Raw genomic sequence first — 18,374 nt, forward strand, 5'->3', positions numbered from 1 at the left:
TTTCAGACTTCTTTCTAGATTGGCTGGACACACTTTACTGCTTCTGTACAAACAACCATAATACAAAATCTATTCCGCAAATATTGATAGTATTTACGAAAATGGACCGGTTACAGGTTTGTGTTAGTAACGCACAGTACATGTTTCATGAGTTTTATTCGAGTAAACAGTTGGGGTTCTTTGGTAAGAACCATACTTCCGTAAATTGTGTGCGCAATTATGATAAATATAAGCAAATGATAGCCATGATCTCTCTATAAATATCCGAATCGGACTCTTGCTTTCTTGATTGGTCCGCCCTTGGTTAATGATTATTTTGCATTGTTCCTCTGAAAAGAAGGATTCCATTTTTTTAAACTCATAGTAACTGTTTTAGTAACATAGACATTATCATTAATAGCAGGCCTTACATATATTTGACGTCCCTGTTTATTGGTAATATTGAACAGTCCGCTTAATATAAATTAAATTGGTCTATATACGAATGTTGTTCTGCAAAATGTGATTTGTCATTTAAGGTGAGCGGGATAGAAGAGCACTATAAGCACCAACTGACCCAGATGGTCCCAACGTACATGAAACATTTCATTGGTTCGATTCATTTTATTTCAAATTCGATTATAATTGATTGTAAATTAGACAAGATTCGAGACGAAATATTTGCAGAGAAGGCAGAAGTTGTGAAGGTAGACAAAAGTTTACAGCTACAAGTTTTAAGAAAACATTTCGATCAAATGTTAATGGACGGTGAGTTTATTCTTAATATTACTGACTTAAAGGAAAAGGAAAAGTCAACTTTTTTTAATATGACAGATAAGGGAACAGATGAAGAACTTACGCTATGTCTGAATTATTGCCACATGATGCGACAAATAATATATTTTGATGAATCCTCCTTATCTGATAAAATCATAATTGACCCTTTTTGGATTGTCAAAGCTTTTAGATATATTGTCACAGACGACGTTGGTGACTCGATCGCGTCATCGGAATGTTGGACGCGGTTTATGGCAACTGGTGAAATTTCAAACAACCTTTTATATAAACTATTAAAGCACTCTGAAGATTCGTTACTTTTTGAACATACATCTTACGTAGTTGAAATCCTTAAGAAACTTGGAATGCTCATGCATATCAATAACTCCTATAATTTATTTATGCCAACAATGATGAAGGTAGTGTCACCAAAAGAGGTTTATGAGAAACTTGCCTTCCAGGATTTTTATAAGACTCCGTGGTTATGCTTAGAGTTTTCATACTTGCCATCTGCAATGGTTAATCATATACTTGCATGGTACACAAGAACCTACAAAGTCTTTGAAGTACGGTCGGAAATAGCCAAAAAATGTGCTGAAATGTATGCCTTGTATAGAAACCTCGGCGTGTTTATACTCAGTGAATCAAAACAAAGATATCTGGTTGTGTATGGGACGGAACACATAATAGCTTTACAGATACTGAAAAGGAGTACTCATTACACTATACAAAATAATTATGTTATAAGAGAAAAATTAGTAGCATATATCAAGGAACTCTCGAAGTCATTTCAGATTAGAATGGATCTGAAATTTTCATACAAATGTGATGCCGGTGATGTGACACAGGACAGAGTTTATCTTGAAAGTATTCCAGGGAAAACATATCGTTGTAAGGAACATTACATACCCCACAGGACAAGGGATATAATCGATTCTTGGTGCGAAGAGGATTCTAAGGTAAACATTCATTGAATAATTGTCTATAATTGTACTTCTGACTGCATCCCTACTAAGAATACAAACGATATATAATGTGGTGATTATCTTTTTTCGATATCTTCCAGTATTAGCTGACCCCTAATATCATTTATGATGACAGCAGAACAACTTTTTATCATTGTTTGATTTAATGGTTGTCGGATTAATTTTACAATAATAACGACTATTATCTTCTTTATTATTAGGCAGCAGGACAATACGTCATTTTTAAAAGGTTGTTGGACATAGCTACCGACGCTGTTCGAGTAGCCTTTGACAATGAAATTCAACCTGAAAAGTTGTCAGCTGTACTTAGAAGTAATAGGAGCATGATTACCAAACTGATTATTGGAAGACATATCGAACAGAAAAACAAAGTCAAAGTTCTACCAGAAACAGGTATGTAAGACTTCAGTATACGAACCTTGCAATTTCATTGATCTTTACTGATTATTAATAAGTGAATGATCATAAATAGCTAATTAAAAGAAACATAATTTCTCTTTTAAAGTTTTGAACCTTTGTATTATTACTGTCATTACATCTCTGACATTTTGTAATATGAGTTTTATAATGAAGTAACTCTTTGTTAACTATGAACCTTTTGTATTTCAGGGCAGAATATGTCCTCTGAAACATTTGATATCAAACTAATGAACTGTCTTCTACGTAATCTGTTTGGATTTGACATTAGAACTCCTAACAAAACTGGGAGCCTCGATGATTGCAAAGTCCACTTTGAATATTCATGCAAAATAAAAGCATTTACAACAGAAGTGGAAAGATGTCTATCCATTATAAACCTTTATAGGGTTCATCTTCCAAAGTTTCGAAAGACTAAATTGAGTGATACTCGTTTTCAGGAGTATTGTTCTCACTTCAAGGAAGTAAGTAATCTTATTATAACCTTACATGAGAGACCAATACTAAAAAAGAATACAATAAAATTCAATTAAGGTTTTAAATTAGAAAAACGAAAAAGAAATACAGTGATATAACCAATACCAAGCAGAAATAACTTAAAGCATAGATAATTAAAGAAAACCAAACCCTCGCTCCATACAAAGCATAAACAAATTCGTCAAACAGATGGTTTAAACTGACGAAGACTGTCTTGAATCAAATTCCACGATATGGCATACCTATAAAAAGTCAAAATGTCTAGTTGTGAGAATTAATTGCAAAGAAAATGGGGAAGAAAAGGGTCCAACCGGACACCATGGTCACTATATGGTCAATTTCCAAATCAATTTTATTCGGAGAAGTACCGGACTGATACTGAATTTAATCCGATACTAGGGTGTAGTATGAAAACAAGCGCAACTAACTACACAAAGTGAAGTATATAAAAAAAATTAAAATCTTTAAAATGCACGACAAAAAGGTGGATAAGATAAAATATATACTGAAGTATTTCATAATTCATAGCATCTTAATTTTGATAGTTTTCATACAACTAAATTTAGATGTTTCTGTTAATATGGCTGTAATGAAAGTGTGCTTAATTTGGGCCAGTATAGTCCGGATTAATGTTGTTATGACTTGTTTTATATACATGTAGTAGCATACATCGCCATGTATGTACCTTTGACGAGAAAAGCTCAAATTCATCTTAATGGAGTATCTACCTTCATGAACTGTATTGGCCTATTTTAGTTAACCTTAATTGGTAAAAAATATGTAAAATGATTGCTAAGAGAATTTCCCAAACATAAAAAGAATAATACATACACAAAAGAACAATGTTTTATCAAAAATTTAAAAAACGTCTTTATATACTTCCAGGCAATCGTTAAACTTGGAGGAGAAGAGTTCATACCAAAATGCGACGAGGTTTTATGACCGCAAATCATTTGCCTTCAGCAATAATATAACGCTATATTGTTTGAACAATAGACTATATTGGCCATATCAATTCAAGAATCATAATGAGTTAGAACTGATACAATTGTGTGCTTCAGTTTCTGTTTTAGCTAATTTACAAGTGCACTTTTTGCATGTCGTTGTTATTCACCGGCAATCACCGCTAGAAGTTTCCATATAAAAATGCATTGTTACGTGAATTTCTTTAAACAAAAAGAAAATTTGAATGTAAGAATAATTTTGATTTTATTTCATATATTTATTATTATTAATATTTACTATGTTGCTCCTATGAAGACAATATCATGTAGTTTTCTTAACGTAAATTGCATCAACAGTTATCTAAAATGTGAGGAGACAATATGACAATACATGTAAACAAGTATGTGCTGATAGTCGATGTGACATGTTATATTTTTACAATTAATATTAATCAAAGATTCAATAAGCGAATTCTGTAATGTGTTTATTTTCCTATTTTTACATACGTAACTTTTAGTAATTATTTAACATATGTATTTTTTGTGATTTCCTGTTCTATTATCGCGTATGTATGAATACAATCATTGTCTTCAACATGGTCAACTATATTAACTTTATAATTAGTCGTAAATGTGTTCAAGTTATTCACAACTTTATTGTGAATCAGAACTAGAAAGTGTTCAGACCATTTTTATTTTTGTATTATTGTTTACATTTTACACGTTTTGTACATGTTCTATAGCTTTTGTATTATTGTATGTTGCAAGGGAAATTGACGAAAGCAATTGAGAGACATATAAATTCAAGAAGAATCAAATAAGCAGTGAAAACAAAGATCATGTTGATATATTTTTGTATCACATGTAGTACCTGGTTCTTTTTTTTAAATACACTGCTTGGGTCTTTAAAGTTTGATCCGAATAAATGATTGGGTTTACATGATGTTCAAACGAGGTTTTGTGTACATAGTTAGTAGTGCTGGAATCTGTAAGAATCAGACGAAATGGAAAAATAAATCGTGCTTAGGAAATAAGACGAATGTGTAGACATATAGTTGTTGATCTATTGAAGACGAATTAAAAGTTCCTTCGTCTTTAAAGGGTCAGGGGATACAGAAAAGTGAGTAACGATATAATGGCAGGAGAAAAGTGATATATCTCCCTTTTACGATGAGACTGAAATGCATTTTATAAAGTTTATACCGAATAACTGACCTTGAAAAAGGAACGTAATTCCATTTCTTCATTTCATATACATTTCAAAAATATATTTCACGAAAAGATTTGTGTGTTTATATTCTTCATGATTCATTCACTGCCTGATTCTTACCGAAAATAGCACTTAAAAAGTTTTAGTTGCATTCTTTTATTATTGTTGTCAATTTATTCGACATAATTATTTCAGTTTGTTTACTGATGTACTTGTGTGCTTGCGGAAATATTTCATGTGGTGTGTGTGTGTTAGTGTATCTGATATATTTGATTTTTGATTGAAACAATTTGTACGGTGTTCTTATACATGTAACTATCGAACATACAATATTTATTCTTTAGTCAGAGGGAAAATTATTTTAAAAAGCCTATAATGAACCTTAATGAGTGTGAAATAACAACACGAATACCTCTTAATAGAGTTTTCTTCTTTTGTAATGGAATATAACATGTGTGTGAAAAAAAATCTTTAAGTAAAACATCTTCATTTGTATTTAACTCCGTTCATATTTGCTATATATGTTGGCAGCTAAGTATGCAATACACATCTTGAATCATTATTCATGTATCATCGATGTTTACCTTGATAAAATCCTAGGGACGAGCGCAATATAAAAAACTTTTTCTTAAAATTTGAACAATCAAAGATGTTGCAACCAGTTAAATGCTGCTTAATTATTTAACATATGTATTTTTTTATGATTTCATGTTCTGTTATCGCGTATGTATGAATACAATCATTATCTTCCACATGGTCAACTATATTAACTTTATAACTGGTCGTAAATGTGTTCAAGTTATTCACAACTTTATTGTGAATCAGAACTAGAAAGTGTTCAGACCATTTTTATTTTTTTGTATTATTGTTTTACACGTTTTGTACATGTTCTATAGCTTTTGTATTATTGTATGTTGCAAGAGAAATTGACGAAAGCAATTGAGAGACATTTAAATTCAAGAAGAATCAAATAAGCAGTGAAAACAAAGATCATGTTGATATATTTTTGTATCACATGTAGTACCTGGTTCTTTTTTTTAAATATACTGCTTGGGTCTTTAAAGTTTGATCCGAATAAATGTTTGGGTTTACATGATGTTCAAACGAGGTTTTGTGTACATTGTTAGTAGTGCTGGAATCTGTAAGAATCAGACGAAATGGAAAAATAAATCATGCTTAGAAAAAAAAGGCGAATGTGTAGACAAATAGTTGATGGTCTATTGAAGACGAATTGAAAAGTCCTTCGTAATTAAAGGGTCAGGGGATACAGAAAAGTGAGTTACGATATAATGGCAGGAGAAAAGTGATATATCTCCCTTTTACGATGAGACTGAAATGCATTTTATAAAGTTTATACCGAATAACTGACCTTGAAAAAGGAACGTAATTCCATTTCTTCATTTCATATAACATTTCAAAAATATATTTCACGAAAAGATTTTTGTTTATATACTTCATGATTCATTCACTGCCTGATTCTTACCGAAAATAGCACTTAAAAAGTTTTAGTTGCATTCTTTTATTATTGTTGTCAATTTATTCGACATAATTATTTCAGTTTTTTTACTGCTGTACTTGTGTGCTTGCGGAAATATTTCATCTGGTGTGTGCATTAGTGTATCTGATATATTTGACTTTTGATTGAAACAATTTTGTACGATGTCCTTCTACATGTAACTATCAAACATACAATATTTATTCTTTAGTCAGAGGGAAAATTATTTTAAAAAGCCTATAATGAACCTTAATGAGTGTGAAATAACAACACGAATAACCCTTAATAGAGTTTTCTTCTTTTGTAATGGAATATAACATGTGTGTGAAAAAAAATCTTTAAGTAAAACATCTTCATTTGTATTTAACTCGTTTCATATTTGCTATACACGTTGGCAGCTAAGTATGCAATACACATCTTGAATCATTATTCATATATCATCGATGCTTATATTGATAAAAATCTAGGGACGAGCGCAATATAAAAAAAGCTTTTTCTTAAAATTTGAACAATCAAAGATGTTGCAACCAGTTAAATGCTGGTTATTTTTTTAACCATAGTAATAACTGATTTGTACAACGTGTGTCTTTTACTCTATCGTCTATCTTGACTTGACTCGATAGGTGTTTCTAGAAAAACAGAACTTATACCAACAGGTGCACCTGGCCCATGTTTTCAGTTTTCAGAGGAGTCCAAGCTGCTCATTTACTTTTGTAACTTTGAATGTATATTTTTGGTTATTTCATGTTCATCGTGGTATGAGTCCGTTTTCCATATCTGGCCTTTGTCCCTGGTCTTTTGATTTCCACTAGACTTTTGATTCCCTTAATTGTTCTGTTTAGCTTTTTTCAGACGTCATTATAAATATCAACCCTTTGAGCGCACTTTCCTTTCGGTTTTAAAAATCTGTAGCATTCTCCCCTTAACAAAAACACCGACAAATAAACAATGACCATCACAACAGACAGAAAACTTGCAAAATAAAAAACTAAACAAAATTAACGTATAACACACATACGTTTGTTATTGTTGTCTGCAATTTATCAAATAGCCTCAATAAGCAACTTAAGATTCACAAAAGCAAATCAATTCAAACAAGTATCTCAGAATTATCATTTTATTGCTAGTGGCATGTGTAGATCAATTTATTTTGATACTGCAATATTTGGGAGCCAGTCAACCTTTTTTTGTAGGTAGAGGATAACAATCTACACTGACAAACATAGTACATTCATTTCGAGACACTTGAGATTGGATTTAAATACCCAGATTTGTCCAACGACAGTTGCTCGTGAACACACTGATTTTCAGTTTGTTTTTCATTTTTACTGACTCTATTTTGTGCTGCCAAATTTATCGGCCCATCTGTGTTTTGTGTACGAGTCACCACTTGTAACGGAACCGTTCCAAAAAGCTTTGTAATATTATCTAGAGGCATCTGTGACGTAGATATGTTTATATAGAATAAAAGAGCTGGATAATTTTCTCTCCATTTTGTTCATAATACATTTAAACTGAATCTGACCTATCAATATCTTCAAACTTTCCAAACGACTTGATGATTATTACTGGTGGTTATGATGTATAGATATTTACACAATGCAATAAAATCTTTTTTAATTTTGTCATTCACACCTTGTACACATTTATACTCATGTTTAAATTTTATTTTTCTCTTGGCTAGTCAATGCCGTATATTATATATAGATGTAGGCCAACTTTTGCGATCCAGTAACCTTTTTCATGCATAATGTATCTGTTTTACTATGACATTTAATTACTTTTTAAACAAGATTGGAACTATTAAATATTAAAAAGTAACAAAATGTTCAGGCAAGACCAAGGCAGATGGTGGTTAAAGCAAAATTTTGTTTCCAAAATGTAGAAATCACAAACTCGTATTTTACAAAAAATTACGTAGGTTTTTTATTAGTGAAAAGGTATAAATGTAATAATTAAAACGGAATCACTAAGAAATGAATGAAGGAAAGAAAAACTATTAAATATACTTTAAATATTGGTGATTTTTTAGGAAACTTAGAAAATACCTGTTTTCTCTACATTACAATTGGTTCAACAATACATTGAAACGAACAAAAATGTTTAACTAAATATTGCTAGCTTTACAACCGTTTTTTTTTTCATCAGCTGATATATTTACAGAATAGTTAATTATTGTGAAGGCAACCTGCGGACTGACTAAGGGTAGTGATATTACTATAATTTACTATTCTGTTTATAGCATTAAAACCGTACATCTATATACACTGCTTTTTGCCGCTGTTCATTTTGATTATGGTCTCACATTCATCACCTGTTTAGCTATCTTGTTTGTAGTATGACTGCATAATGGATGGAAACAGTTTAACACAATATGTATACATATGCATTATTAGGAACCATAGGCGGAGCCAAGGGAGGTTCGGCCTCCCTTCTCCTTATCAAATTGCAAAATGTATGAAAATAGCGTTTTTGTGTATAAATGCATGCATTAAATTGTTTTTATGAAAGATTGTTTTTTTTGTATTCTATGGAACCACTACTGGCAACTGACAAACAGCCAGACAAATAAAAATTTTTTTTTTTTCTTGCAAAAGTATTAAATGGCTTCAGGTCTGCTCATTCTTTTTTTCAGGACATTACATATGATCAACAACTCGGCGATTGTTTCTTGAAAAAGTATTAAATGGATTAAGGTCATTTTTTTATTATTTTTTTTTTTATTTAATTTTTTTTTTCTACATATTATTTTGATTATTTCATTTTCTTTGTTATGCGTGTCTATATTTCTGTCTAGCCGTTAGCATTGGTTTATCTTCGTTTGATAGCTTTTCGAATTCTGGTTTCTATGATTTTCCTTCACATCCGCCTTCTTTGAGGATATTTAGATACAAGAAGAATTTCAAATTCATCACAAATTTGTTTAATTTCCTTTCGCCATACAAGTACCATCATTAAATTATATATAACGTACATTGATATGATTTCTATTGTTGAATGTTTAACGAAAGAACAGAAATGAAACCAAAAATCAGTGTCTTGCTACATGTTTTGAAGTTATTTAAAGTAAGATAACTGTACTTATAGGTTCAGATGTTATTACTTCAGATTTTCTTACTAGTAATGAAAATATGGTGCAATGTAGGTTTTCAATTGTTTCAAATAATATCCCTATTCTACGGCATACCACATTACGATTATACTTAAATATTCACGCGTACAATTTGAGGGTTGCTGGGATGAGTACTTTGTATCAGAATTGTAAGAAGATCTCCAAGTTCCCATTTCTTTTTATAATTATTTTCAACAAACAACCACAAAAACGAAATAATTTGTATAAGCAGTTTGTATCTGTAAATACTATTTTTGCACGTTGACATTTTAGTAATTGATAAATTTATAAGCTAAAATTAAATATTTTAAATTGATGCACATTTGTAACATATATTATTTTTACAGTTTTCAGTTGCAATGAACTCGGACGCATCATCGGAATATACATTAAATAATGTGATCCGATTGCTTCTGGGAACTATTTAATGTATATGATGTTTTCATAAACATGGAAATTTGATATATTGCTTTACGTTTAGTATACTTCTTCATGCTGTAAATGACATAATGCAATCGCTCATCTAGTCCATTTCTTGTATTTTAAGGGCAATAAATGTCAGTAATCATACAACTGCAAATCGATGGTGGCACTATTGAATGGATCATTTCAATTGACACTCCAAAAATAGTTTATTCTACTATTTTCATAAGCTTTGTTACAAAAGTTTATAATCAAGTAAACTATAAGTCTAGTTGTAGAGCAATTGCTTGAATAGAAAACGAACGAATTAAATTGTTAAGAATATTTAAGAAGTTCAAGAAGCCAGTACATAGTAGGAATTATCAGGCTACAAGGCCCAGCTTGTAAAAGGGTAGCGACACGTGTGTGTGTGTTTTCAATTTTACTTTCTGAAAATTTATTCAGTTGGAATATTGGTGAACAATAAATTCTTTTTTTGAGAATAACAATACAAATTTACGACACATAACATGAATATTACATTTTCTATGGGGAATCAACATTCCATCCTGGGCTCTTTCAATAGGGTTTGTAAGTCCTGTCATATGACTTCGTGGTTTCACGAGAATGGGTCCCACTCTACAATTCAAATGCATAGAGATTTTTCATTTTGGATCAAGAATAAAAAAGCGAAACATATCTTCGTGTAAAAATACCAATAAAAATGACAAATATATATTTCAACATGCTAAAAGTGTTAAGAAAAGCGTAAAATAGAAGAGTTTGCATTGTAATACAGCGTTTTGACTTGAAGTAAACAATAAAATGCAGACCGGTCAGACCCTATTTGTGTTTATTTCAGAAAATACGGTTTTTATATTGATTATTAGGAGTAAAGTGTTTGTCTATTTGTTTTTATTGTTGTATTAATTGCTTATTAGTCCTAGTATTACATGCAACTAAATCTGTACTAACAAACAAAATTATAAAAAATCAACGTGCATAAAAAAAACAGTCTGTGATTAACTTCCAATCAGTAGCTTGGAATATGGACCATTATGAAAATTTGTACAGTTGGTATTTTAAACAGTTTCAATTTCGAATGTTATACAAAGATTAGATATACGGAAAGTGAAATATCGTGTGTTATTATACATTTCATAGTTAATTCGAAAACACAATTTATGCTCATAGGTACAACTGTTGATGTTATCACTACAAGGATTAATGTTCCTGTCAATAAAGAACATTCAAAAGAGCAGTGTAGGTTTTTCGATGTTTATCTGTTGTTTTTAATTGTTGCCCTAAAATGCCGCATACCACATTTACATTTCATGTACAGGTGTACATAGATTTAATGTTGGCAATATCGTAAATTTGACTTGTTCGGGTGTGTACTTTGTATCAAAAATTCCAGAAGATCCGTATGTTAAGATTCATTGGTCAGTTTTTCAATTTTTGTTTTATAACATCAACAAATAAATAGATAAAACATGTAAAAGCACGTTATATATACATAACCTATAAGAACCTGTCCACAAGCTGACATTTCACTAATTGATTATTTATAAAAATGAATGGTTACAAAACTTTCACATTTTAATGCACTAATGATTGTTATTTGTATTTATTTTTACAGTCTTCAGTTGTAATGAACTGATCATGGTCTTCGGTTGCATCGTCGGACTTTTATTTGTAGTAATTATTAATCATCCTCGTGGTGCAGCAGGTCAGAATACAAAGTGGTATCAGTGCCAAAACAAATACCTTACCTTACAAAAGCAAAGAAAATAACTCGGTACTTTCTGGTGACAATCAGTATGATGTGAATAATGGTTCCTTCGATTTTGGTGGTGTACTTCTTGCGGCGGGCCGATCTGAGTGTGACCTCGACCGTGATCAGATTGTTTGTAAAAAAGTATAGTAACGACATTACCAGGTGGCATTTTTACAAAAGGTAAACATTTTAAGAAGTTTTTGTGGCTAGTTTACTTTTTGCAGTTTGTAAATACCATAATGAAACGTTTGTTATATGACTGTAACTCAGCAAAAACTAAATTGATATACATATTTTACATGTTCTAATAGAAGTAAATTAGTTACATGTAAAAATTCGGCCATGATAGTCATTGAGTTGTTTAAACAATCTGTTAAACAAAATTTGAATTGCATGGAAAGTCGGGTCCATCTTTTGAAGTAAATAGATAATAATGTACAAAAAAATACATGTTGGAGTATGTAACTTATCGTGATGTTTTTTTCGCAACTGATACGGGTTTCTAAAAATAGCAAAGATTACGTCTTTCTCCTAGATATTGCTTGGTCATATATGCAAAAAAGTTCTCTTGAAACTACATACGTCACCCATGGATTGAGGCTGTCCTTCTTAAAGGTCTATACTGGCCACCATACATTAAAACCTTATTGACCGAGATGGAATATCCGTTTCCAATATTACCAACTACATTTATTTGCAAAACGCATTCAAATGGCTTAAACTTCAAGGAAATGACCGGGCATTTGCCTATAAAAGAAGAAGACCCTGATCACTTTCCAGGGCATCATCTTTCCGGTTTTCTGATGGTTTGATGGTTTCTTGCCCGATGATTTTTAGATTTCGGTTTGCTACTTCTAAAATATTGAACTTTGCCAGACAATTACTTATGTACACAAGACTTAAATGAACAGTCACGATGTTTTTATTGTCTATAAACAGTTTTTTCCAAATTAAAAAAATATATTTTAATGTCGACATCGATTCTTTGGTTATAAGACTGTTGAACAATGGAGCAAAGTGTTCTGCATTATTTATCTTTTCAGGAAGAAAAAGGTAATTAAAAAAGTACCCAAAAAATGTTAATAATATGTCATAAAATAATTAAAGCAATTACATGGTATTTAATTTTGCGTGCGTTACCATCAAGCCCATGAATGAAAAAAAGAAGGAATTAAAAAAATATATTGTATGAATGGAAAACTGTGAGCAATTGATACATCCAATTTCTCACTTGATTACATGCATTTCGACCTCAAAATTTATTTGGATAAAAATATAATATCAGTTGCACAATAGAAATATGAAATTAGATTGAGGTGCAAGTTTTATAAAAATCCATTCATTTTGTATGAGTAACGTATAAGAGAAGGGTCCTCCAACATCCCAGCATTCATAAATGACAAAGTCAATGTTTTCCTAATGTGAAAGATCCATATTGATTTGGATCAAAATCTAAAAAAAGAAGATCCACCATAGAAACAAGTTATAAAGATTCTGCGAAAGTTTTAGTTTAATTAAATTCAACTAAATTGTACGGTGGGATAAGCGATTTTGAGTTAGAAATTACCCTTACTCAATGATGTTATATTAGACGTTATGTGTAATTCTTAAAATACTTCTCTTTTTATACGATTTATTCTGCGTATGTCTGTTGATAATATGAACTATGACTTCAAATTACTGCGATAATAAACATCTGCTTACTGGAATTGAAAAGTTAAACCATTGATAGAGCATTGTAAATCAAAGCAATAAGAAAAAAGTAAGACAATGGAAAATTGAAACAATAAAACGATAGAAACACAATGAAGCAAGAACAAGAAATGAAAAAAAACATAAAAATTAATATGTAACTCTACTGAACAACTTTAGAATAAACAAATTATCCTTGTATGGCAAGCGTTTCATTTCTGTAAGAAAAATAAATGAAATACAAATAGATATTGGTTCCTCCGTGAGTCCTTCTGATATTGGTTTGTCCGTGAGTCCTTGTGTTGTAGATATTCACACAACATTGTTCATTGGTCACGCGGCCTTTAATTGTATCACAAAAATGGATTTCCCGTAAAGCCTTTTTTTAATCGTCCTTCCTTTTCCTGCAAATACATCTGCTCTAAACCTTTCTATAGTAATATAATGATATTATCTGCTTCAATCATTATGTAAAAATTGACGAACAATGTTTGTGTATAAAAGACGACCTTAATGTTTTATGACGATTAGTATGATAGTGAATATACAGTATACATGTATCTTTTGCAAATGAGCAAATGTAATTATAATGCAGAGGGGGATAGTTTCAATTGAAACAATATATGGTGCTCTACATCTGCAAATGACCAATTATAGTGCAATAGTGCAAGTCAGTACCACATCTTGTGATTCATAATCGTTGATAAGTTTCTAAACTAATAAGAAACTGGTTGAGATTATTGTTGTAAAGGGTGAATGTTAAAATCAATTATTAATAAATGAACATCATAATTGATTCCTAATATTTATTCGTAACAAGACCTATTTCCTTTATTATTTCCTGTTTATATTAAATCATACAAAACCAAAGGACCATTTTCTAAACTTTGTTGCTTTCGTAAGTATTCTTAAACCAGACATTGTATGATTGGAAGCTCAATATGTTAATGGATTTAATATGAATTATACAGTTTGTTTTAATTTATATAAGGACATCGTTATCGTTAAAAGGGGCTGCTTGTCGGAATTCTACAACAAAGTAGATAAAACCTTGTAAATCCAACCTTTGATGTAATGATGCATTGTATTCAATCTATGGGGAGAAAAAAATCAACCACCATTCAAACGCTTGCTTTAATCAGTTGTTTTAAGAAGTTACTAAAATGGACTCTTGCATATTTCAGTACCATTCTGTGTAAGAATCAGGCAATGGGTGACACATAATTTTGGTTTAAAATATATTTAGTTCATCTAGAAACGCCTGGAAGCTATTTACAGACATTTCCATTGTTATGTCTGGCGGTTATCAGGTAAAAAGCTTTGAAAATGCAATAAAATCTCGGTGTTTCGTTATTTATTTGCACACCTTATACACATATTCCCTGATTGTTAGACAGATAATTACTTAATGATGCATACCCAACATCGAAGCGTTGTTACAGTATTAATAAAAAAGTTTTCAATAATGAACCAATAATATGACTAAGTTTTAGTAATCTAGTAATCAAGAAAATGTTCCGAGGCCATGCCGAGAACTATTACAGTCTTCCAAGTGCTATATTTACTGATTGAGGGCATATAACTGTCTGTTGTAAAGAAAAAAATACATTACTTTTTACATGTATTAACAAAGTTTTAAACATTGTGCTTAAAAAAATATCAAGAGACGGGACTTCTAGCGGAACTAAAAATTATCAAGGTAACGATACCAAACAAGGAAAACAGACACACAACAAAAAGCATAAAATAACTGAAATAATACATACAAAGTATTAAAAGTAAATGAGCAACTCAGACTCCACTAAAAACTAGGAGCATGCATCAGGTGCACCGAAAGAGTAAGTGTTCTATTCTTTTCTAGAAATAATAACCATCGAGTTGTCATAAAAGGTCAATAACGGGGTAGAAGAAAGAGGAAAGGGAACTATGACTCGTTGAACACATCGGTTCTCATGGTGCAGATGGATATACCGTTATGATTTACGAGTTCATGGTGACGAAACTTGTATCGACATAACCCTTTCCAGAAGCCTAATTGTAAAGAGTGTAGCGAAGTTCAAAAAGTCTGCATAGCTACGGCAAGCTCTGACATAACGTATGTAAGAAGTATATATTTTATGCAAAACGAATAATAAAACCCCTTTAAAACGTTTAACTTTTATAATCACAGTTATCAAGGAAGGTCTCCAGTTCTAGCACGACACGTGTTACTCCAGAAATAGTATTAATTGGATGTGGATCCTGAAAAATTCGAAAGATCTTCTGGAAAACCTCAATTCAAGATCATTATCATTACATTAAACCTCTGATTTTTCAATTCTTAATACTTCTATTCCGCATACTCAATTGAAATCCTAACTAAAAAAAAACATTATACATCGTTGTTACTAAAATAAAAAAAGACGGTACACCTAGATGTGGTGGACGCGTTTTTAACAGACGGGCGCATTCCAAAGGGACCAAATCGTGCGCCTCTATTTGCTGACCTATTCATTCACTCTTATGAGGCTTACTTAATAGCTTATCCGGTCTAAAAAGGAAACATCGTTTGGCTAGACCCTTTATTCTCAGTTTCCGCTATATAGATGACGTATTATCGTTAAACAATCCTACTTACATATCACATCTTATCCAATAACATGAAGTAAAAGATATTCCAGACACTGTGAAGTCAGCATCGTATCTTGTCCTACAATTAGTGAATGATGGTAAAGGAAAGCTATTGACAAAACTATACTACAAACACGATGATTTTTCATTCCGTATTGTCAACTTTCCTCTCATCTGTGACAACCTAGCTTTTTTCATATTACAACTCATAGATTTTATTGCATTATCAAAGCTTTTTACCTGATAACCCACAGACATAATAATAAAAATGTTTGTAAAGTTTGTTTTCTTGAGATATTGGGTCAAGTTAAGTTGAATTGCATTATGAAAAATAACGGGAAAAAGAGTCAAAAATGTATCTACCTCATTTTCAGGATAAATTTTAATAGTTTTCGGTCGTTACTAGATAAACTTAATATAGTTTAAACCAAAATGCCTAAGTTTGGAAAAATGATATGCCACACATTGCCTGATTGCTACACAGAACGGTACTTAAATATTCAACGGTCTATTTCAGAAACCTCTTAAAACAAATGATTAAGGCAAGCGTTTGAATGAAGATTGATTGTTTTCCCCATAGATTGAACACAATGCATCAGTACATTAAATGTTGAACTTACAGGGTTTTACCTACTTTGTTGTAGAATTCCGACAATTAGCCACTTTTAACGATAACGATGTCCTTATATAAATCAAAACACACTGTATAATTTATAGTAAATCCATTAACATATTGAGCTTCTAATCATACAATGTATAATTCAGGAATACTTTTGAAAGCAACAAAGTTTAGAAAATGGTCCTTTGGTTTTGCATCGTTTATATCAACAGGAAATAAATAAAGGAAGTATATGCCTGTAATGAATTGATATTGGGATTTAATTATGATGTACATTAATTAATAATTGATTTTAACATTCACCCTCTACAACAATAAACCAGTTTCTTATTAGATTAGGAACTTATCAACGATTATGAATCACAAGATGTGGTACCGATTTGCACTATTGCACTATTATTGGTCATTTGCAGATGTAGAGCACCATATACTGTTTCAATTGGAACTATCCCCCTCTGCATTATAATTACATTTGCTCATTTGCGAAAGATACATGTATACTGTATATTCACTATCATTCTAATGGTCATGATACCTTAAGGTCGTCTTTTATACACAAACATTGTTCCTCTATTTTTTACATAGTTGATTGAAGCAGATAATAGTATTGTGTTACCTGAAAATGCAAGAATATAAAAAAAAAGTCTTAACGTCTTCAAGGAAATCCATTTTGTGGTACAGGTAAAGACTGTGTGATCAAGGATCGATATGTGTATGAACATTTTAAACAACTTATGAACATTTCACTATAGTATACACATAAAGACTCGCGGACGAACCAATATCTGTTTGTATTTCATTTGTTATTAAAGAAATGAAACTTTTACCAAACCAATGATGATTTGTTCTAAATGTGTATGATAGAGTTGCTGATTAAGCTTTATACTTTTTTTCATTTTCTTTTTCTTGCTTCATTGTGTTTCTATCTTTTTGAATGCTTCAATTTTTATTGTCTTACTTTTTTCCTTATTGCTTTGATTTACAAATGATATATCAATGTCTAAACATTTCAAATCCACAAGTCATTGTTCCTTTGGTCAAAGCCATACATACATTAAGTAATATAAAAAAGAGAAGTAATATAAGAATTACACTTGCACATAACGTCATGATATATTGCTTTTATTTTTAGTTACCTCTTTGTTACTGAAAACACGAATAATGCAGAACAATAGTTTGTCCCATTGTTCAACAGTATTATAACCATAGAATCAATACCGAATGTATAAATGTATGTCAATAAAATGTGCTTATTTCGAAAAAAACTGTCTATAGACAATACTTCGTGACTGTTCAATTAAGCATTGTGTGCATTAGTAATCTAAAAAAATCTAAAAAAAATTATCGGGCAAGAAACTATCAGAAAACCAGAAAGATGATGCTCCGGAAGGTGATTAGTTTCAGCTTCTTTTATATGCAAATGCCGGTTGTTTCCTTGAAGTTTAAGCCAGTTGAATGTGTTTTGCAAATAAATGTAGTTGGTAATATTGGAAACGGATATTCCATCTCGGTCAATAATGTTTTAATGCACGGTGCCCAGTATAGACCTTCAAAAAAGGACAGCCTCAATCCATGGGTTACATATGTAGTTTCAAGAGAACTTTTTTCGCATATGTGATCAAGCAATATCAGGGAAAAAACGTAATCTTTGATATTTTTAGAAAACCGTATGAGTTGCAAGAAAACATCTAGATAAGTGACAGACTCCAATATGTCTTTATTTGTACATTATTATCTATTTACTTCAAAAGATGGACCTGACTTTCCATGCAATTCAAATTTTGTATAAAAGATTGTTTCAACAACACAATGACTGTCATGACCAATTTTTTACATGTAACTAATTTACTTCTATAAGAACAAGTAGAACATGTATA

At 31.1% G+C, this 18,374-nt stretch overlaps 1 protein-coding gene across 9 annotated transcripts in view; it reads left to right on the forward strand.

Annotated features, from left to right (window-relative positions):
• The window catches only part of LOC148607488 (uncharacterized), a 46,765-nt gene extending 37,970 nt beyond the window's left edge, over positions 1–8,795 (forward strand). For all 9 annotated transcript variants that reach the window (XM_088546856.1, XM_088546857.1, XM_088546858.1 and 6 more), the window contains 5 exons: positions 7–116; positions 519–1,715; positions 1,943–2,135; positions 2,352–2,623; positions 3,522–8,795. In XM_088546856.1, coding sequence (XP_088402982.1) covers positions 7–116; positions 519–1,715; positions 1,943–2,135; positions 2,352–2,623; positions 3,522–3,578 — 1,829 coding nt within the window. In that variant the 3' untranslated portion in view covers positions 3,579–8,795. The remainder of the gene's footprint in view (positions 1–6; positions 117–518; positions 1,716–1,942; positions 2,136–2,351; positions 2,624–3,521) is intronic.
• Positions 8,796–18,374: the final 9,579 nt, after the last annotated feature.

The sequence above is a fragment of the Perna viridis genome, chromosome 9 (assembly GCF_037379345.1).
Source record: "Perna viridis isolate PV_CMFRI_1.1 ecotype Kerala chromosome 9, ASM3737934v1, whole genome shotgun sequence".
In the NCBI taxonomy this organism is placed as follows: Eukaryota; Metazoa; Mollusca; class Bivalvia; order Mytilida; family Mytilidae; genus Perna; species Perna viridis.